The sequence below is a fragment of the Melopsittacus undulatus genome, chromosome 8 (assembly GCF_012275295.1).
Source record: "Melopsittacus undulatus isolate bMelUnd1 chromosome 8, bMelUnd1.mat.Z, whole genome shotgun sequence".
In the NCBI taxonomy this organism is placed as follows: Eukaryota; Metazoa; Chordata; class Aves; order Psittaciformes; family Psittaculidae; genus Melopsittacus; species Melopsittacus undulatus.
In genome coordinates this window covers 19,824,270-19,846,478 of record NC_047534.1, presented here as the reverse complement: position 1 = coordinate 19,846,478, position 22,209 = coordinate 19,824,270, and the positions used below count along the sequence as shown (strand labels likewise).

General features: G+C 36.7%; 1 protein-coding gene across 8 annotated transcripts in view; it reads right to left on the bottom strand.

Annotated features, from left to right (window-relative positions):
• CPT1A (carnitine palmitoyltransferase 1A) overlaps window positions 1–22,209 on the bottom strand; it is a 44,191-nt gene continuing 21,982 nt past the window's right edge. For all 8 annotated transcript variants that reach the window (XM_031050319.2, XM_031050314.2, XM_005150627.4 and 5 more), the window contains 11 exons: window positions 22,044–22,131; window positions 19,596–19,791; window positions 18,310–18,498; window positions 17,624–17,729; window positions 15,758–15,874; window positions 14,752–14,916; window positions 13,608–13,742; window positions 10,701–10,853; window positions 9,463–9,567; window positions 4,684–4,776; window positions 1–3,199 (listed from right to left, as the gene is read on the bottom strand). In XM_031050319.2, the coding sequence (XP_030906179.1) occupies window positions 3,113–3,199; window positions 4,684–4,776; window positions 9,463–9,567; window positions 10,701–10,853; window positions 13,608–13,742; window positions 14,752–14,916; window positions 15,758–15,874; window positions 17,624–17,729; window positions 18,310–18,498; window positions 19,596–19,791; window positions 22,044–22,131 (1,434 nt within the window). In that variant the 3' untranslated portion in view covers window positions 1–3,112. The remainder of the gene's footprint in view (window positions 3,200–4,683; window positions 4,777–9,462; window positions 9,568–10,700; window positions 10,854–13,607; window positions 13,743–14,751; window positions 14,917–15,757; window positions 15,875–17,623; window positions 17,730–18,309; window positions 18,499–19,595; window positions 19,792–22,043; window positions 22,132–22,209) is intronic.

The window sequence follows — 22,209 nt, the reverse complement described above, 5'->3', positions numbered from 1 at the left end:
TAGTGTAATTGTGAAATTTTATTTTACTTTTTGAAGTCACCGAAGAGCGCATGAAAGAGCAACAAAGCATTGGATGTAAATAACCAACCATAGATATAGAGTAATTGAACAAAATATAAAAGAACACAAACCAGTTCAAATTAATATACTTTTACATGAGAAAACGGTTGGTACAAAGGCTGAATTAGAAGCACAAATTTCAAGGTCAGTCGCACACTTCCTTAGTCTCTCAAAAACCGCAACACTTTAAAGAATATTTAGTTAGGTATGGTGTTGGCCCTATATAATGGTAGCCTCTAAAGGTACTTAATGCTTTCCTAATTTCTGGCATGAAATAGCGGCAATAAGAAATTTGAAAAATGCACATTTGAGGTATTCCACCAATTCTACTCTGCTACTAAATAAACAGGTCAAGATATTATCATCCAACCTGACTTTTAGCAGCTACGCAACCCTAAGTTCTTAAATCACTAATCGAGAATAAATGAATCAAGGTTTTAGTAACAAATTAGTAGTTTTTCTGAAAATTAATATGAACAAGTATATGAATATTCCAGAAATATATGAATATTTCTGGAATATGAACTTCTAACTTTATTATAGAGTACATTGTACTAGAAGATTCATTTAAATCTAGGTAATTTCAGTCACATTCCTATGGCTTTTGAGCAAAAAAGAGCAAGCAGTTTTACCGTATGTACACAATATCAAACATCAAGATTTAAATTAATTATTAAGAACCTACATTCACCGTGGATTTCTAAGATTTACATCCAAAAAGCATAGTTTATTTACACGCTTTGATACTTTAAAGAAAATGAAATAAATTCTTATGTTTAAGAATTATGATCTATCTCAAATTAAAAAGATACATTTAATCCCACAAAATGTTTAAAACATTTATAATAAAAAAAGCGCTTTCTGTGCCAACTATTCTAACTCTCTAAGAATGTAAAATTGCATTGATAACTGCACTAACTACAATTAGACTTGAAACATTTAAAACCTGAGAGTCATATCTAAACCTTTTTGAAGAAAATCCTACAAGATCTAATGTTAATTTAAGCACAGATTGGTCAGTGGTCAATAAAATTAAATAAGAAAAAAAAAAGGGGGGGGGAGGGCAAAACCCCAGTGCATTATTTCTGCAGCTCCCAAGGAATATATCACTATAAAATTGTTGCAGTAGTTTGACAAATACCAGGCCTGCCAGCCACAGTAAGGCTTATTTCAAAGTGTCCAAATGAGTGTCTTTGGCCAATTCCTGTGAAGGTTCCTTTATAAGCATGCATCTGGGATCTTTGAAGTTTTCCACCTCAAACATATATGTACAGGTGTTTTAATAGCTAGATCAGAGTAAAAATGAAAATAACAAAAACATGAAGAGGCATAGAAAGTTAAGAAATACTGGCCAGAAAACATTCAAAGTCTAATGAGAAATTTTGTATCATCCCCAAAGGCCTTTTAAAATCAGCATAGCTGTAGAACATCATTCAGTGTATTTCCGAACAGCATGTACCATTTAAAACAAATACCATTTAAAACAAAAGACTTGTTGTACTAACAGGTACACTTTACTACACTGCAGAATGTAAAAAGAAACCACACCTAAAAGCCTAGGGAAGAGAAGCATTACAAAGTTACTCTATTTTGTAGTAGCCCCTTTATTTCTGTGCTTGGAAACACTAGGCTCCTTTTTGAATGAAATAGCTTTCCCCTTCCTTCTTGTATCTTTCAGATACTGCTTGACCAAAACCATCCACTGGGAGGAGTTTGAAGTGGCCAGAATTTTCCATTCTGGAGCTATTTTCCACTGCTTTAATAGCGTGTCCTTCTCATGCAGGTGGCTGGCAAAGTAGTAGTGGTCCTTCCAGGCTGAAAGCAGGCAACCTGCAATTGATCAGCCTCCACAGCAGCTTGCTTCATAGGCTATCAGACTGGTTGCTTTTAACTAAATTGGCATTCCCTTGGACCCAGAAGCTCTCACCTCAAATGACCAATGATACCACTCACCAGCTTAAACACAGGTGTATCTGTAGATCTGAAACAAAATTATTCCTGCATTTCATTGGAACTCATGGGAGCATTTCATTAGGGCTGCAAACCTAATTGCACCCACCGTATGGCAACATATTCAATTCTACTCATGCCACATCAATCTAACTTACAATTTGAAAACTGTATCTGAAATGCTATTACTTCACCTCCTTCACCATTAAGACAATGTAAAACCAGCTCCCACACTAATTATTTTTTCCTGGGTTTAGGATATCTTTTTTTTTTTTTTTTAAGGCACTCAACTGAACAAGCATACAGGTCCATTTATTTATAGAGAAAGGAAAGTCAATGATGTGGCCAACATGCTTGTAAAGTAGTAATAAAAATGTGGTACCTGCTACTTAGGTGACACAATTTACTACCTGATGTAGCACTACTACAACAATGTTGTGGGGCTTTTTCCCCAAAACCCCCTAAGATTTTACAACTTTTTGTGTTACAGTGGGTTATGTCAGTGGGTTTTTGTCTGCTTTACATAAATTTCCTTTTAAAAAACCTAAAAAAAAAAACCCACAAAAAACACAAACAAAAAACCCCAAACAAAACAAAAAAAAAACCCACCCAAACAACACAAAACAATAAAGGCAAACAGCCACAAGTTTTGTCATTCTTTAACATAAAAAGCAGCAGATGCATTGAAGAACATTCTGCTATTAATACACAGCAAATCAAATTTTTTCTAATATTTGCATTTAAGATGGTGTGTTTTATCGTTCTGATTCTGGAGTACAATTAATTTAAAGTAAGAAAAGAGCAAGTTTGTACAAATTAAGAGAAAACTGCAGGAGTTAGAATATACATAGCTTCATGCAATGATACTACATCACTAGAAACAGACAGGATTCCAAAAGCCATCCTTTGTGGAACAAACTCTTCCAAGCTAATGAAAAAAATTAATGAAACATTCAATACAGTGCTAAGGTTTTCACAGGTGATCCAGAAGATGCTGACTCAGTTTCTTCACCAGCTACTGTTTGACAAACCTTGCTTTCATTCACTGTACAGAAGAGTTCACATCCCACAACAGGAGACTGCTTGGCACCAATAAGGCAAATCACTTGTTACAGTTTTTGCCAAAGTTAAATAAACGCATGATGTCAACCATTGCTTTTGCAATGTTTTTCCCAAAACGATGAGAATCCTTTAAAAAGGAACAAACAAAAAAACAAAACCAGAGTTGTAGTGTCAATCAACAGTTATCTTTTAGTCAAAAGAAGGAACCTTTTAGCATTTGTTCAATTTTGGAGCTTACAGAACTAGTGTATCTATTTTACGATAAAATGAGGAATTTAAATCACAAAAATATTTAATGTTATACAAATCAATCCAGTCTTCTATTACCAACTGCATTTATCATTACGCATTTACTTTCCTACAAACAGAACTGAGATCATCTCCTTTTGAAATCAGATGCCTCTATAGCTTTCTGTGACTTTAAAATAGCTGGGTTTCAGTACTGTTTTCTCACACAAGATTTTGCAAAAGCTAATTTTTAGAAAACTAAAAAATGCTAAAAAAGTCTCTCACTAATGACACAGAAATACCGAAAGAGCAGTGAAAGTTTCTCTATTTTGAGTTCCTATTAGAACCCTGATTTTTTTGCCATTGAAAAATTACCTAAAATATTGAAAATGAAAATCAGTTACCTAAGTGTAAACAACCTATGAACTTGTTCTGTTTATTCTAAGTGTGAGATGAAAGGTACAAGGAAGAGGTAGGATTAGAAAAATAAATTAGATACATTACAGGATTTACTACAAAGACCATAGTAATATAAAGGCCACACACATTAAATGCTGTCTTTTCTGTATGGACCTTTGACCAGTAAGTAAGACACAGAGGGAAATTTAATGTACAAGCTAACAGTCATCTGAAGAACAATTTGAACTGTGAAATAATAAAGTTGTATTTCCTCATCTTTAATGATTAACCAAAAGCACCAAGATCTTTCAGACAAGTTAAGGTCAAACAATGAAAACTAGTTCAGTTATGCTATCCTGAACAAATTCTTTAAAGTCATAAAAATCTCAAAGGGAAGGATGATTTGCATACCTCTGCAACAGCAGACCACTGAATAGGTGACATCTACTACATTCTAATAATGGGTGTTATTCTAATGAATTATTCATTAATTATGTTTGTCAAGCACAGATTACAACTTATGTGCCACCTTCTTTCAGGATTATTTAAGAAAAAAAGATCTGAAGAACAGGGAGCATACATTTTACTCTGTCTTTACAATTGCAACCAGAGAAAAATCAAAGCAAAACTGTAACAACAACAACAAAAAAAAATCTTACTGTTTATTGGACAGATATGAGTCATTTTACATGAGTTCCAAGGAGCTACTCATATGTAGAGACAACTGTGGGCCACAGGCTTTGTTTATAGTGAAAATATATACGTGAAATAGAATATGGCTTCCCTGTTTCATAAAGGTATTACTTTTGTAAAGTGGAGGCGAAAAAAACACCCCCAACAGAACAGCATACGTTGATGAAGAAAAGGCAAATTGTAACTCTATGTTGCAAGTCCTACTAATTTAATTTAGAGAATTTGTAGAACAGTTTCATAAGCAGATATCAGAACAGATTTATTAAACTGTACAAAAGGACTGATTCTTACCGTCTTCGAGCAAGATATTTTGCTGGAGACATGAAAATGGATGGAGTTTTCATCCAAGATGATGTAAGAAACACCGTAACCATCATCAGCCACCTAGGGGAAGAAGAAAAAAAAAATCTGAACATTTTTCCTTCCATTCCTAAATTATCTTATATATAACTACACAATTCTTACTGTGCAGTTTTAAAAATAAGTTGCAATTTCTCTTTAAGCAAAACTTAAGCTTTCGCATTTAATGCCTCATTTCTGAAAGAAGATTCCACTTAAGAAAACAGTTCTAGTCTCATCTGAAGTACATGGAATTAGCATTTTCTGAATGTATGTCTGTAATATTTCCCAGCTTTAGTTTTTTTTTTCTTTTTTTTTTTTAAATAGAATACTTGTTCAAAGACATTCTGCTATCAAAGTCTGGTCCAAAACAGCTGTACAGCTTCCATGCTTAAGTAGAAAGGAATCCTAGAAAGCTTAGTGTTGGAAAGGACCTTAAGATCATCCAGTTCCAATCCCCTGCCATGGGCAAGGATATCTCACAATAGACTATGCTGCCCAGGACTCTGTCCAGCCTGGCCTTGAAAAATGCCACGGACTGAGCATTTACCACTTGTTTGGGCAACTTGTTCCAGTGTCTCACCACCTTCACAGTAAAGAATTTCTTCCTCATATCTAGCCTGAACTTCCCCTGTTGGAGTTTAAACCGATCGCTCCTTGTCCTATTGCTACAGTCCATGATGAAGAGTCACTTTCCAACATCCCTGTAGGCAACCTTCAGATACTGGAAGGCTGCTATTAAGTTACCACACAGCTTCTCTTCTCCAGGCTGAACAGCCCCAACTTTCTTAGGAATCATAGAACAGTTAGGGATGGAAAGGACCTTAAGATTATCAAGTTCCAACCCCCCTGCCATGGGCAGGGACACCTTACACTAAACCGTGTCACCCAAGGCTTCATCCAACCTGGTCTTGAACACTACCAGGGACAAAGCATTCACAACTTCCTTGGGCAACCCATTCCAGAGCTTCACCACCCTAACAGTAAAGAACTTCTTCCTTATATTCAATCTAAACCTCCCCTGTTTAAGTTTCAACCCATTACCCCTTGTCCTGTCACTACAGTCCCTAATGAAGAGTCCCTCCCCAGCATCCCAATAGGCCCCCTTCAGATACTGAAGGCTGCTATGAGGTCTCCATGCAGCCTTCTCTTCTCCAGGCTGAACAGCCCCAACTTTCTCAGCCTGTCTCCATATGGGAGGTGCTCCAGTCCCCTGATCATCCTCGTGGCCCTCCTCTGGACTTGTTCCAACAGTTCCATGTCCTTTTTATGTTGAGGACACCAGAACTGCACACAATACTCCAAGTGAGGTCTCACAAGATGAGAGTAGAGGGTCAGGATCACCTCCTTCGACCTGCTGGTCACGCTCCTTTTGATGCAGCCCAGGATACGGTTGGCTTTCTGGGCTGTAAGCACACACTGAAGCTGGCTCATGTTCATTTTCTCATTGACCAGCACCCCCAAATCCTTCTCCGCAGGGCTGCTCTGAATCTCTTTTCCGCCCAACCTGTAGCTGTGCCTGGGATTGTTCCCACCCAGGTGTAGGACCTTGCACTTGGCATGGCTAAACTTCATGAGGTTGGCATCAGCCCACCTCTCCAAGCACCTTGTTGTTATTCATGTGCCCTAGCATGCCTTCCAGGAGAATCTGCTCCCAGATTTTGCCAGGCACAGAGATGAGACTGCCTGCTCTGTAATTCCCCAGGTCATCCATTTTCCCCTTCTTGAAAATGGGGGTTATATTTCCCTTTTTCCAGTCATCAGGATCTTCACCTGACTGCCATGATTTTTCAAATATGATGGCCAGTGGCTTTGCAACTTCATTCCCCAGCTCCTTCAGGACCCAGGGATGGATTTCATCAGGGCCCATGGACTTGTGTACGTTCAGGTTCTTAAGATGGTCTTGAACCAGATCCTCTCCTACAGTGGACCCAAGGTCTTCGTTCTCACAGTCCCTGCATCTGCCTTCCAAGATTTGGGTGGTGTGGTCAGAGCCTCTGCAGTGAAGACCGAGGCAAAGAAGTCATTGAGAACCTCAGACTTCTCCAAGTCCAGGGTAGCCAGCTCTCTCAAGGGCTTCCGGAGGGGGCCTACATTGTCCCTACTCTGTTTTTTTAGTCGCTACATACCTATAGAATACCATCTTATTATCCTTAACATCCCTAGCCAAGTTTAATTCTAAATGGGCCTTAGCTTTCCTAACCTGGTCACTAGCTTCCTGGACAACATCCCTGTATCCATCCCAGGCCACCTATCCTTGCTTCCACCTTTTATAAGCCTCTTTTTTTCCTGTGAGTTTTTCTCAGCAGCTCCTTATCCATCCAAGGAGGTCTCCTGGCCCTCCTGCTGCACTTCCTTCTAGTTGGGATGCAACACTCCTGAGCTTGTAGCAGGTGATAAAATAGTTCATTTGCATACCTGAACTTACTGTTTCATGAGATCACTCTGCAGACGTAAACAAATACATCATATAAATGCAACGTATGCAAGCCTTGTATTTATGAATAATTACCCAAAGGCAAAGTCATCTGACCCTCCAACAAAGATAGGATTCTGAACACCCATATCATGAACAGAGCTCTGGTCCAATTTCAGTGTTAGCAGCATTAACTGTCCCAGGTTTCAGTCTGAGGTTATAATCTAAGTATACCTAGTAAACACAGATTATCCTGCTGCTACCCTTCTCTTTCATAACTCAGAGGATCACAGCCTTCAAGAGCTTTGGTGTCAGTGCTGCTAAGCAGCCTCAAAGTCTGCTCTCTGTTAATGCTACAAGGCTATAGTCCACAGAACACTTGTAAAATAAACAAACAAACAAAAACACCAACCAAATACCAAAACCAACCATGAGTACACACACATGGAAAAGCCTGACGTATTGAGTCTTTCGGTTACTTCTGCAAACCAAAGCACAGGTTTTGTAAGGATAAGAAATTATTTTTCATTTTAGGCAGTGTGCACTCATAGGCCAGAAAGCCAGTCATATACTGATCAAAAGAAGCATGTCCAGTAGGCCAAAGGAGGTGATCCTGCCCCTCTCTCATGAGACTCCACTAGAAGTATTGTGTACAGTTCTGGTGTCCTCAACATAAAAAGGACATGGAACTGTTGGAACAAGTCCAGAGGAGGGCCACGAGGATATCAGGGGACTGGAGCACCTCCCATATGAAGACAGGCTGAGAAAGGTGGGGCTGTTCAGCCTGGAGAAGAGAAGGCTGCGTGGAGACCTCATAGCAGCCTTCCAGTATCTGAATGGGGCCTACAAGGCTGCTGGAGAGGGATTCTTCACTAGGGACTGTGGTGATAAGACAACAGGTTAAAACTTAAACAGGGGAAGTTGAAATTGGATATAAGGAAGAAGTTCTTTACTGTTAGGGTGGTGAAGCACTGCAATGGGTTGCTCAAGGAAGTTGTGAATGCTTCATCCCTGGCAGTGTTCAAGGCCAGGTTGAACGGAGTCTTGGTTGACATGGTTTAGTGTGAGGTATCCCTGGTCATGGAAGGGGGTTTAGGGAACTAGATTATCTTAAGGTCTTTTCCAACCCTAAGCATTCTATGATGAAGGGAAAAGTAAGCAGGGTTATTTGGAAAGACAAACAACTGAAGAAAGGAAATCAGAGGAATGACAAAATAGTGATAAGGGAGCAGTTAATGTAGCATTAGCAAAAGGAAAGTGTTAGAAATTCCTGTAGCCAAAACCCTATTTTACAGCCAGACCACACCTTTTCGGAGATCCTAAATACTGACTACATAATTGGCTGGAACAAGTCAGTTTCTCACATATGAGCAGCACTGCAATAGCTAGGCTTCCTTGATACTGCAATTTAAACTCATTCCAACCTCAAGAACTACTAAAAGCTGTATCAAATGTGAAGAAACAATAACAAAACAACAACAAAAAACAAATCCAAGCCCAAAATTCCAGCTTGACAAACTAGCCAAAATACACTATACATGTCATCCTAATCTCTGTGTGGCAAAGAGCAGTCCTGTGATCCCTCTCATTATTCTTTTAGTAGAAAAGCTTTTAAAAACCAGATTTAGTCTGGTCTATAGCCCCATAAATTCTGTTTAACAGATCTTGTTAACAATAATATTGTCATAATCAAATGTTCAAATCCCAGAAAAAGACTACAGAAAGCCAGCAGCTTGTGAAATCTCTTAACAATACACTAGTTTCTTGAAACTCTACAGAAACTGTAGAACATGGCTTTATTTTTGACTTAGCCACTATTCACACTTAGAAGGGCAAGTAGAACAATATGATTGGCTTAATTTGGAGGAAAGCATGAACAGTTTTTTAAAACTTATCAGGAAATATAAAGAACATATCAAGTATAATTACCCTTACAAATCCCAACCTTAAAATCTAGTTCAAGTAATAAGGCATTTGTCAGGGTAATAATAGTCTGATGTATAGAATTTCTGGGCATATGTAATGTGGTAAGTGCTCCCTTTTTATCAAATCTCTCTGTCGTGTAGGCCTGTACCACATTATATAACTGTGTCTTTCCTTACAAATAATCCATTCTTATAGGGGGATATGACAAAAAGGTGATGCAGGTTTTTCTGAGCATTGCCATATAATGAGAAAGTATTAAGCACACTCATTTAACAGCATGTGTTGCACCTTTGATGTACAATATTAAGGTTTTACAGATCTGAAGTTTTTAAAGTGGCATATTCAAAATAAACTGTTTTTAAAGGAGTATTTGTATTTAGCAAACATACCGGTCCAAATCCTCCACCACAGGATAACATTTCAGGATTCTTCTTTAAATCAATGTGTTGCTGTGGTGTCTGACTTGTTGATAGCCGCCAAGGTTCTGACAAAACCTTTATTAGATATGAAACAGATGCAAACAAATATCATGCAGTGTTTAAGAACATGCAACTTTCCCAAGAACTAGTCAAGGTAAGTTAGAAAACACTCACTAAAGCAATAGTAAAGATAACTCCAGTTCCCACTTCAACAGAATGAACAATTAAGATAGGTTAAAAGAAATAGCTAAACTTGTCCTGATATGCAGACCGTTAACATATGAGGTCATGATGCCAGTTCCTCAAAGAGAATAGGAGTTGTTTCAGCAGAAACACTATTTCAAAACAGATTAATCTGGTCTATAGCCAGGGAAGCTCTGCATAACAGGTCTTGTTAACAACAAGATCGTTAACAGCCACAGTAAAATCTTGGTAAGATACTGCATCAAGTTAGAAACTGTTAAACACTCTATCAACACAGGTGTAACTTGAAAGTCTGCGGAATCTGTAGAAAGTTGTTTTATTCTTGACTTCACCCCTAGTCACATTTAGGAGGGCAAGCAGACAAATGTGAGTAGCTTAATTTGGAGGCAAGCTGGAACACATTTTTTATTAATCAGGAAACATGAACAACTGCAATATAATTTTATAGAGTGCAAGCTTAAGATCTAGTTGAAGTAATAAAACCTTTGTTATGGTAATAAAACCATGACATTAATGTTGTGCATAAAAAATAATTTAAAAAAGTCACAATATACAATTCCTTTAATTCACAGTAAAAGAAAGTGATTTTGTCGCAGTTCCAAAAGAGCATTCCTGAGAGAAAACACAGCCTTTTTTGCTGCCTTGAAAATGTGTAAAACCCACAAGCAATGTTTGGTTTTGGGGTTTTCTTTGGCTTGGGGTGTTTTTGTTTTGTTTTTTTTTTTTTTCCAATACTGACTGTATCTTTCTTGCAATCCTTAACATGTATTATGCTACAAAGCTCACAGAAAGAAAGCATTACTATAGGCTTATTAAAAAGTGCATACATAGAGCAAACTTGAAACTAACTTGTAATCTATCAGAAGATACTAAGCAATGTTAGCTCTTAGCTTTTTTCTTAGGAAAACCTGAGTTCTACAACTATGTCAGCAGATACCACAGAATGCTAGGTTAAAAAAGGATTTTTTTCCTGTAATTATTAGTTACCAATTAAAGTCACTTACTTCCTTAAGGAAGGGAGAATCTACAGCCAGGTACTTGGAGACAACATAAAGACAGAAGAGATGGCGGTCAATGCCAGAACCAGTCATGGCAAGACGATACAAGTGCTGATGTTTGGCAGAAGCAAGCCGAAAGAGCTTCAGCTTATTTTCATTCTGACAATGAAACAAAGACAGAAAAATCAGTTAAGTGAACTGGATGGAGGTGCAGAAACTAAGTTACAGCAATGGCTCTCAAGGCTGGAACGTGTAATGGTCAAGGACATTATATTACTGTATATTCAGTTTCTAGAGACAGTGGTATTAGAGTTACAGAAGAGCAAATCTCAACAGGATTTAAGAAAAGATGGAACTGCATCAGCCATTTCGGAAGGCAGGCTGACAACACTGAAGGTATTGGGTTCATGAATGCTGGTCATTTTTTCAAAAGCTTTCCCTTAAAATCTCAGGAGCAGGCAATTCCAGTCAGAAGCCATGCAAACAGAAATGGAAAGCTTCATCAAGGGGAGTTCAGACTGGACTTTAGGAAAAGGTTCGTCACTGGGAGGGTGGCCAGTCACTGAAACTGGTTCCCCAGGAAAGTTTTCAGGGCAACAAGCCTGTTCAAGGAATGTCTGGATGATGCTCCCAGTCATACAGTTTAGTTTCATGTAGTCCTGCAAGAAGCAGGGATTTGGACTCAATGATCTTTATGGATCCAACCTGAGATACTCCATAGTTCTATGAATAGTGTATGAATGTTGCAAGAGCTGAAAGAAAGTGCCTGTTCAAAACAGTGAGCCATTCTGTTAAGATTTTATGATGTGGAATGAACATACTAAGTGTATGGCAACCTATCACTTCTTATCTCCAGCATCACTGTATTTTACACCACTTATATGGGACATAGTGAACAGCCTATAAGGCTTCAGCAAGAGAAACTAATAAATCACTTGTAGTCATGCTAAATATGCCCACTGTTGGCATCCAGAACTAAAGTTTTATGGATAATCCATGGAACATATATGCCTCAAGGAAATTCTGAGAAAAAAGTAGAACAAACAGTAAAGCCAGACAACTCTTTTGGAAATAATATATAAATGCATGTAATATATCTTCGTAACATATAAAACCCCAAACTTGCACTATGAAGGCAGGGTTCCTCTGCTCTGTTGCGTGTAATTCCAGATGAAGGGCAGTAATGAATTAACAAGTCTGAAGGAATCATGTTTGTAGTAACTATAAAAAAATTCAATGAGCAGAATTATGTCTATTACATATATATATCTGGCCATGTATAGGGTTATCTTATTCCTTCAGCAGAAAAGTAGATGCTAACTGTGGAGATGTGACAGCACTTAGTTTTGACATTAGGACTATGTCAAAATTGCTTTCTATACACAGTAGCTGTGCCATACAGCTGTGTATGGCACCTTGACATGGCTGGACTTTCAGACTTGGTCTGGTCTGATCACAGCTCCCAGCACAATATATTGAGGGGGATTTTACCTAAATACAGCTCCCAGAAAGAGGAGGGAGAAAAAAGTTTGTTTTTTTTTCTCTGTGCATCCGTTAATTTGCAGTAACATTTATACATAGAATCATAGGGTTCTTTGTCTCTGAAGAAAGAACTTCAGCTGTTCATCTGCTTTGACTTCTCTGCCCCAAGATCTGATCAACTAAAACTCTTCTCATTATGTAACTTATTTTTAAAGACTGTCAAAGTGAAAAAATAATCTCCCAAAATAATGGCCTGGGGCTTTCAGGCCTCTCACTGTTTCCCTCCTTACTCACTATCCTTACTACGAGAAAATGTTTCCCTAATGTGTTTCTGCCTGAAATTTAAGTCCATTACTTCTTGGGGCAGGTAACAGATTGTTCCCATCATCTCTGCATCAGCCTTTCTTATCCTTTAGAGTACAACATGGCTGCCTATCTCTTCCACAGTGTTCTCTCTTGTTCAGGCTAGGCAGGAATAATTGAGTTCAAACTCTCCTCACAGATCCTCTTCAGGGGTTTCTAACCATCCTTCTTTCCCTCCTTTAGACTCTCTCCAATACATCTTTCTCTATAAATCCATATCTCAAGTGTGGTGTCCAAAACTGGACACACCATCCCAGCTAATGCTGTATAGGAAAAATGTTCAGGGACAACAGACTATTAAAAATAAAGAGCAAGAGTAATTTAAGTGAGAGCTCTGTTTTTCTTAATGGCATAGCACTGAATGTTCATTTACTGATTATTATAGTCCTAGATCTTTTTAATTATAACTTCTTATCCATGCAGCTGTTACTCTGGCTTGGATGCAATACCTTGAGTACATGTTTAACAAAACTCTCTTTTTAAACTCAAATTTTTATTAATTCTGAAGAACTGAAAATTCCATTCAGCTTAGGAAAACATGCTAATATAATGATTTATTTCATCAACTGTGTCTAAAAACCACAACTAACAATAGATTAAAAGAACAGACAGCTCTCACCCTTCCCAGTATTGTCTAGGTTTTCCAAACAAAGAAGTGTTTTTCCTAGACCATGCTTCTTTTGCCAGTCAAAATGCCCCAGGAAAGATGCCTGTGACTGATACTTGCTTCCCTATCAGAAAGAAAAGCCTAACTGGTAGGAGGTTGCTCATTTCACAAATTTATGTTTGAGTTTTACAAGTCAAAAAAAAAAAATCTCACAAGTAATTTCAGTGTTCTGGAGTTCAGGATGGCATATTTGGCTAAGTTATTGCCATTCTCTTTTGCTATAGGCTTGAATTTTTGCCACATTGACAGACAATGTGAACAATTAACTTTATGCTGCATTTCCTTCCTAAAAACCAAAGGCATAATTTCAAGGGTTTAAAAAATATTTAGGAATATATACCGATATCTAGTGATAATTCATGTGTCTTGTGGAATTATACAGACCAATACCATGAACTTACACTTTCAGTTGGGTCTTCCATGGATCGAACAAAGTTACATGACTCAACAGTACATGAACGAACGGTTTCAGTCCTGCCTTCTCTGAACAAGCGTGTCATAGAGGCTTCATATGTCAAAGAAAATTTTCCCATGTCCTTGAAAAGGGAAAAAAAATCAGATCTTAAGGGTTTAGCCAGATTTAGCCTCACTTTCTTAATCAACAGTTCAAGGAAAGCACACAGGATATCAACCTCTCCACAAATTAAACTCAACATTAAGTGTTTAGTAGCCCATCATTAGCAGACTTGCCTAAACATAAAGGCAAAAATAAGATTAGTAGCAGGATTTGATAAATGCTAATAGAACCACCAAGCTAGCAAGGACTGTCCTCACTGGTTTATATTCAGTCTTCTTCAGATTATAACCAAAGATGACCCAAAACCCTGTTTAAAAGTTCAGGGACTTCCTAATTAAGACAGCTGTGGTAAATAATTAAGAAACTAAAATTCTTAAAAATATTTTCAGTTAAAAATTTAAGAGCATGGAGGCACATGCCACTGTGGGGATTTTCAAGATATGTGAGAACTGAAAACAATCTGCAAAATCCAGGGAATGTGGCTTCCATATTTCTGTAGATGTGCACAATCTACAGATTAAAAGTTGCCAAATAACAGAATTTTATCTAACACGTATTTTATATACATCACTTTCTAAGACATGTCAGAACAGATTTTGACAGTTAGTCTAGTTTTAGATATGGAAGATGGGTATTCAAATTAAAAGAGATGGGTGGATAATCAAACTATTTGCTTTTTAGCTACTGTATAAGGCAGACTGCAATGTTGATAGCAGCCAGGAAATATGGGTGCTTTGGAAAAACATTTGGAATTACTTAAAAAGCCTAGAATAGTCTCTAAATAGCAACAACCAAAAAGCAAAATGAAAAATATGGACATTGCTATACTGGAGTTTTCTGAAAGCATGCTACAGAAAAGATGAACTAACAGAGCAATACACAGGCAGGCATTTCTGTTAATCCTTTTTGAGAGTGTAGTAGTGACTACTGAATTAAGGATAAATTCCAAACAGTTTAACATTGTTTAAGAACATGCTATACCCAACTTAATGAGATTCTGTAAGTCAGAAACAGACTGTTCTTCTTACCCGATAGTGAGCAAGCTGCAGAGCAAGTTGCACAAAGGCATCAGGGCTGGTTTTTGCTTTCTTTATTAGTCCCTTCCCAAAAGTATCAAAGTAAAATGAACTAAAGTCCACATCATCTGCCAGAGCTACGGCAGTGCTCAGAGACCTCTCAACCATTTCTTGACACTGAAATAAACAGATACACAGGTGTGCATATGCATGCATTAATGGCTTTTGAGAAAACTGTTGAAAGAGTGCAAATATTTTTAATTGATAATTAAGAAATGTTGCTTTTATGCATGCCAGAAACTATTACCAATAATCTCCCTTTGGAGACCAACGAGATGCTACTTTTGGCAGAAAGTTAAAATTCAAAATGCTAATAAAAAGTTTTAAGCAATACACCTCTGGACTCCAAAAATTAGGCTTTAAAAACCCACCAGCATTCAGACTGTTTTATATCACTAGAATGACGCACAGAGGTAGAACACAATAACTGTGTGGTTTCCAATCTGCCATACATGCTTAATTAAGCATATCACCAACCATTACTTTTTTATTAAAAATTAAAATCCAAATAGATGGTGGCAGTGTGTCTTCAACTCAGGCCAAAAAAGAAAATAAATCAAACCTTATTAGACATCTACACAGAATTTTGAGCACAAAAAAGACAGCTAATCTCAAGGAACCATTACAGGAAAGCATTTGTTGTAATGATAGTAACAACATCAACTTCATTTTAATATAATTACTATTCAAACTAGGTGGCCACTTATTTTTTACATGTGACCACCCAAGAAAGTTTGTAGTAAAAAGCTGGCATTTCCTGGCAAGGATTTTTAAAGTGACATTAAAAACCCCTGATACCTTTCCAAGTAAACCGATTTATGTCCACATATGAAATACATCTAACAGGATGCAAAGGAAATTTAAGCTGATTTATATCGTATCAATAAATACTTAAATGATTTGACTGCTCAAAAAAAGGTGAGCTTCTTCCTCAAGCCACTAGCTGTTCTGAACTTACTTCTTCTGGAATTTCCCACTGCAGTTTGGTAGGAACAGGAATATTTTGATTGGTATCTCCTTTGCAATGCCCATCTTCTGAATAGCCCAGTTCAAGATAGTCAGTTGCCATTACATTCTGCAAAGAATGATACTTCATCAGAATTGCAGCACATTACGGATTGCGGTGGAATTAGGATTTCATCATGAAATCAATACAACCCATTTTCACTACCCAATGAAATACAATATACATTTCCAAATACTAAAAACAGCTGCAAGGGAAGCCCTCTGGTTTACCTCTTATTTGCAGAGCATTTTTACTTGTGTTATGAGTGGGAAAAATACCAGATATGTAAACATCAGTTACATTGTACATTTTGTTAGATGCTACTGAAATAATCAAAATATTTCAATTAGAAAGCCACCTCAACTTACTAGTAGTAAAAAAAATAAAAATAAAGCCATATTAAAAAAAAATCAAATCTTAGAGGATTAGATTTCATAACTTCTGATCAATTTACATTCTAGAGTTTTGGCAAGATTTGCATCCCACTCAAAATAGATTATTTTATATGTGCACTAGAGTTCTTAGGTGAAGACAGAAAATATTTCCAACATGAACAACAGAACTTGGAACAACAGACAAAATAAGCTCAGTCTTACAAGATCTGAAACTACATCCTCAATGTAAAAAATAACAAATAAATGAACAAATAAATAATGCAGGATTATCAATAGATTTGAAGCTGCTCAGTATGGAAAGAAAAAGCTTGACAAAGATCTATTACATGTTTTATAACTAGTTCAAATATATTATTTTAATATTCTCACTTATTTGTCAGAACATGTCAAATATTAAAAGAAGCTTAATCTGTTCTATTAAAAAAATAGGCAATATATAAAGAGATAGCAACAGATTACTAAAATAAGCTAAGTAGGATTTCAGTTCCTAAAAAGTTATCTCAATTCTTAGCAGAAAATGAACCAATTAATTCTAAGTACAGAGATATGAACTAAAGCATGCAGCAACACTCAAAAGAAACCAAGGGAACTCTTTTCTCATTGAGCTAATCTAAACTGCACTGTCAAGTCAATCTCAAATCAATTCAGCCTTCTTTCTTCCCTGGTTAGAGAATGCTCAAAAGAAGAAAAAAATAATAATAAAAAAAATATTGTGGGTTTTTTTGTGTGTGTGTTCTTATGCAGATAGAAACACTCATATAATAAAACTGGTGAATTACCTCGGGTACCATTCAGATCCAAGACCCGTTTGCATTCATAATAAAATCACAATCAGCTATTGTTCATGAAGTAGTTTTGAGTGATTATATCATGTAGCTGTTTATATGTTTAAGCTTCAAAATGAAAAAAATTAAATAGGATTTCAAGGAACAAGCTATGGTCATGATGAACAGACCTGGCAAAAAAATGCACTTATTCAATTCATTGTAAATAAACACAAGAGATAATATATCAACAATAGCGTAGAGGAAAAGTTTAACTCTGTACCATTTCTTTAAATTTTGAAAGTATGGGATTTTTATAATGCAAGAAAGCTTAAGTGCTTCAGGAGCATATATATATGCAAAATACAATGCTATATCAAATCCATTGATTTTGAGTATTATAAACAAGCTAAATGGGAAACTGTATCACTTTTCTATGAGACATCTACACTCATTAAAATGGAATAAAAACCTTTCATTTATACTTTTTTTTTAAGCAAGAGGCAGGTTTTAAAGTCTACAGTTGCTATAGACAACAGCATGTAATCACTCACAGCAGCATGAATGCAAAGGATTGATAGTAACTGGCCATCTTAAGGACCACTGCACAGACCATATCCCATCAGCTCCTACATTAGGTTTTTGTACGAAACACCTACCTCCCAGAGGTGTCCAACAATAGGAGCATCTGCCCATGAGTGCTCTGCATTCAGACCCATTCTGCCATTTTTGAATATTATAAGAGTGAATGACTTATCAAACCACCTACAAAAGAAATTAAGATTTTCTGATAGTTTCGTACATTACAAAAGCATTTTTACACTTTAACTTAACCTCTCTCAAAAATTCCCATTCAAATGCACTAGTTTGTGGCTTCTCCCTCACCCCCCAGTAATAGTTTATTTAAATCTTTCAATATATTAGGAAAGTTTATTAAAAAAAAAAAGAGAGAAAGACTTTTTACCATGGCCTATCTAGACAGGATATAGGGCAATGGTTATAAACTCTAAGAAGATAGATTTAGACCTGATTGAAAGGAAAAATGTCTTTTAGCACAAGAGCAGTAAGACACTGGGCAGGTTTCCCAGAGAAGTTGTGGGTGTCCCATCATTGGAAGTGTTCATAATAAGGTGGACTGGGCTTTGAGCAATCTAATGTAGTGAAAGATGTCCCTACCTATGGTAAGGGAGGTGGACTAGATGATCTTTGAAGATTGCTTCCAATGCAAACTATTCTGAAATTCAATGAAATTTATCAGCTTGTAAGTCTCTAATTCCCATGCATTAGTCATATGAATTAGTGGAATTCTAGATAAAAGAGGTGTTTTCCAGAGTCAATACTGTACCTGTCATAACATTTGCCATGTATTAGGGATTTTGCATATGCATCCAGTGACTTTACTGGGTCTTCTTTCGTGTACCCTCGCTCGACGTCATCTAATGTTACAAAAAATGCTGCTTTTTCAATAGCATCTAAGGACTGTTTGTTCTTTCCATTGCTAAAATAAGCCCGTCGAGCTTTAGCCCATGGTACTCTGCAAAAAAGAATTTTGTTTATTGACAGATTGTGAGAATTTGAGAACATTTTATCACTCTTAAGATCATTATGAGATTACTCCTACTTTTATCAAATTTGAAGCAACCACTTCCATTGCACTTAAACTGTATCAGCAGAGAAAAGTTCTGAAAATACATATACAATGTAATCCAGTGAACCAATTCAACATATCATACATGCAAAGCTTAATCTAAATTCAGTATTGCTGCAGCATGCAATGCATATAGATCATCTACATTTATAACTGAACAAAAGAAAATGTTTATTATATGGAAGAAAATAGTAATAATAATGAAAACAATCAGATAAATATCGATTGCTGTAACATCTAAACCTGAGTCTGAACAATCGTCAAAAAACGTTTCACTGGAAATGCCTGAAACAGAACTGAAATTAAAGAAGTTCTGAACAATGTAATTTCTATACAGTTGCACTATGTATATTTACAAGATTCTGTGGTTTTCCAAATGAAAAAGATATCTGCTTGTTTTAAAGCAGAAAGTGAGAAAAAGGGACTTCTAGTAAGAAAGCATATCAAAATCCACAGTCACTTGCCCTTGTGCAGAAACAACTAGGCAGATTGATCTAAACTTGTCATGATTTAATCGAATTCAATGATTTTGTACTTAAAACCAACTGAGCACACAGTGCTTTATTTTGTAGGTGAAAATCATGAATAACAGTTACCAGATTCACATTCTTGATCTTAAGTTTTATGATACTGTTAAAATGCCAGTGAACTCCAGAGTAGATATAAAACTCTGGTAGTTCAGTATGTGTAATACTGTAAAGCTTCCAATTACCACCCTTATGATAGCCACAATTAAACCAAACTCCTCCAGCTAAGTACACATAATATGTATACAGGGATGCCACTGCAAAATTACTCTCAACTCCATGTAGTTAACAAATGACTGAAGAGATTTCACATCTTAGCAATATGCAAAATCAGAGATCAAGGTATAATCAACTGACTGCAGACTATTTTAAAATTCCAAAGCCAGTACTGAATTAGTATATTATGCAACTATCTCTAAATATTGAAGTATATTTAAAAAATAATAACTATCTTACCTATCTCCTGCAGTAAGAGCTGCTAGTTTCTCTTCACCAGCCTGAGGCTCTGAACCATCATCGAGAATTCTTTGCATCTGCTGTTCAATTTCTCTGGGTTTCAACAGTCTGCCATCATGGTACAGCCATACTTTGAAGTAACGGCCCTTATGATACACAACAATGTGTTTGCTGTCTTTCACATGCTGGAGAGTATCTAGAAATTGCAAACACTTTGTGTAAACAAAGCTGAAGTCTCAAAACACCAGTGCACCAAACATCAAATGCCTACTGCATGCCCTACCAGTTAGCCACAGTTTATTTATTTTAACAAAGTAATACAGTGTGAGATAAACCAATCCCCCATCTTGTTTCAGCACAAAGATTCGTGCATGAAACAAGTCAAATATCCAGATTTGACAATAATTTGCATGCGTAGTACCAAAAGTTTCCACACTGGTGGCCAATATTAAAAGTGAGCACTAGTAGTGTAGTGTCATTTATGTAGTCAACAAAAGAACACACTAGATGAGTCTGATGAAAGGTACTTTTAAATCATCTTCATTCAAGTTCTAGACAATTCATGGTATAATTTGTGGGGAGACTTAAAATGGCCCAAATTAAGTACCATAAGTTTCATTCATATGTATCCTGACAGGTACAGAATAAATGCTCCATCTGTGGCCAAGAAGTGTAGTGTTATGGAAATCAGTGAGGCAGAAAACCTAAGCCACAAATTTTTCCTAACTTCATTCTATATATGGCTTAATTGTCATAAGCCTAAAGTTCATATTGAAAGCATTGTATCAAACCACATGTGAAGGTTTCTGCAGAAGCCAGGGAAAGCCCTCAATTGATAAAAACTGTCAACTGAATCCCTTCACTGCCTTAAAGAACTGTTACATTACTGTGAATCTGGGAAGAACCATTACTGTACTTAAATCTGAAAGAAACTGAGGAGAACCATTAAGATATACAGGAGGCATGTTATATTCATGTGTTAAAGTAAGAATGGGCTACTTATACACTTCTGTGCAAAACTCATTTCAAACGAAGAGAACACAAATCCAAAGTTAATTGCAAGCAGGTCATACTTTAATTTTATTGAGGACAGGGAGGAGGCAATGGTTGCACTCTCAGTACTTAAAGTACTCTAAATAACAATAGCTCACATAGTATACCTGTATAATAGAGATTTTAAAACTTGCTAGTTTACTTAAGCTACCAATTCACGTTCAGGGAGTAATCACCACCTCCATTTTGCAGATAAAGGAAGTTGAACCATAACCAGGAAATAACCCCCTCAATAATCTACCAAGGGCCAGCAACCAAATCAAGAGTAAAATCCTTTATATTTTTTTATTTTTTAGTTGAGGGCAACTAACATGCCCAAAGGCAGCTTGAAACATAGGACTGAGTTACAAATCTCTAAGTCAAAATAAAATACATGTTATTTACAAGTGACAACTCCAGAGAAGAATCAGCCTCAAGATCTCAGATGATGTACTGACCATCAAAAAACAATGATTTTTTTTTTGTTGAGACAGAACAACAAACAATATATCAAAGGTTTGCCATTAACTGAAGTGAAATGCTTTTATGTGTATAGACAGTGTTAATGAATGAGTGCAATGAGAGGATATGTATACCTACAGTGAGAAAGCATATATGAATTGTCACAGAGAATTTGTTGGTTTTTTTTTTGACTGAGCTAACATGATTGCTTGTGACCATGTAGGCACATCCTTAGTCTTCCACAATAAGCACAAGTTGCAGGAACAGATTCAGGAGAGAATGAACCTGCTGTAAGTCAACACGTGCACCACTCTATTCAAAATTAAAATGTGAAAATTTAGTTACTCATAGCTTTGGATAATCATACCACTGCTGGGAGTTAGGGCAGGGAAGGAACTAACAAAACCCAAAGCAGGTATTTTCTTAATGTATTACAGAGACAGTTTTGGACACCAGCTTTATTGCAGGTGATTTCACTTAGTTTGTGTCTTACAGCACATGTAAGGTAACAGCACAGGTCAAGGTAACAGTGATGTTGAAAATCTTGATAGGACTAAGACTCTACCTGCCTCTAAACCAGTTAGACATTCACATTGAGAACACTTAATTGGGATGTTGTGAATCAAACTGAAAGGAAAAAAGGTAAAGTCAAGCAAGCAAAAGGTTTTAGTAGAGTTTAGATAGGAGAACACAACTTCAACAAATATAAACCCATGGATATCAAAGGATCCTCAAAGAGTAGAATGGAGAAGACTAAAAGATTTTTTTTTTTCCTTTTAGGGTATTTTGAAATATCTAGCACACTGTAGGAGTTCATTACTTCCTGAGTAGTGGAACACAGCATTGATGTGTCTGTCATGTCTTTATCTGGGGAAAAAAAGGGATTTTAGCACAAAATACCTCCAAAACTGAATTCCATTAAGATGTTTATTTTCCGTGGCTGATCCTGCTTACCTGATTCCTCTCCTGGGATACGGGAGGTGTTAAACATCCTTTCCCACTGAGCTGAGCAGAGTGGAACAGTAGATCCCATCAGAAGAATCTGTGCCGCAAATATACATTAAAACGTTCATATATTGGGCATATACAATTAGAAAAAGAAAAAAACAGGATCTGGTTA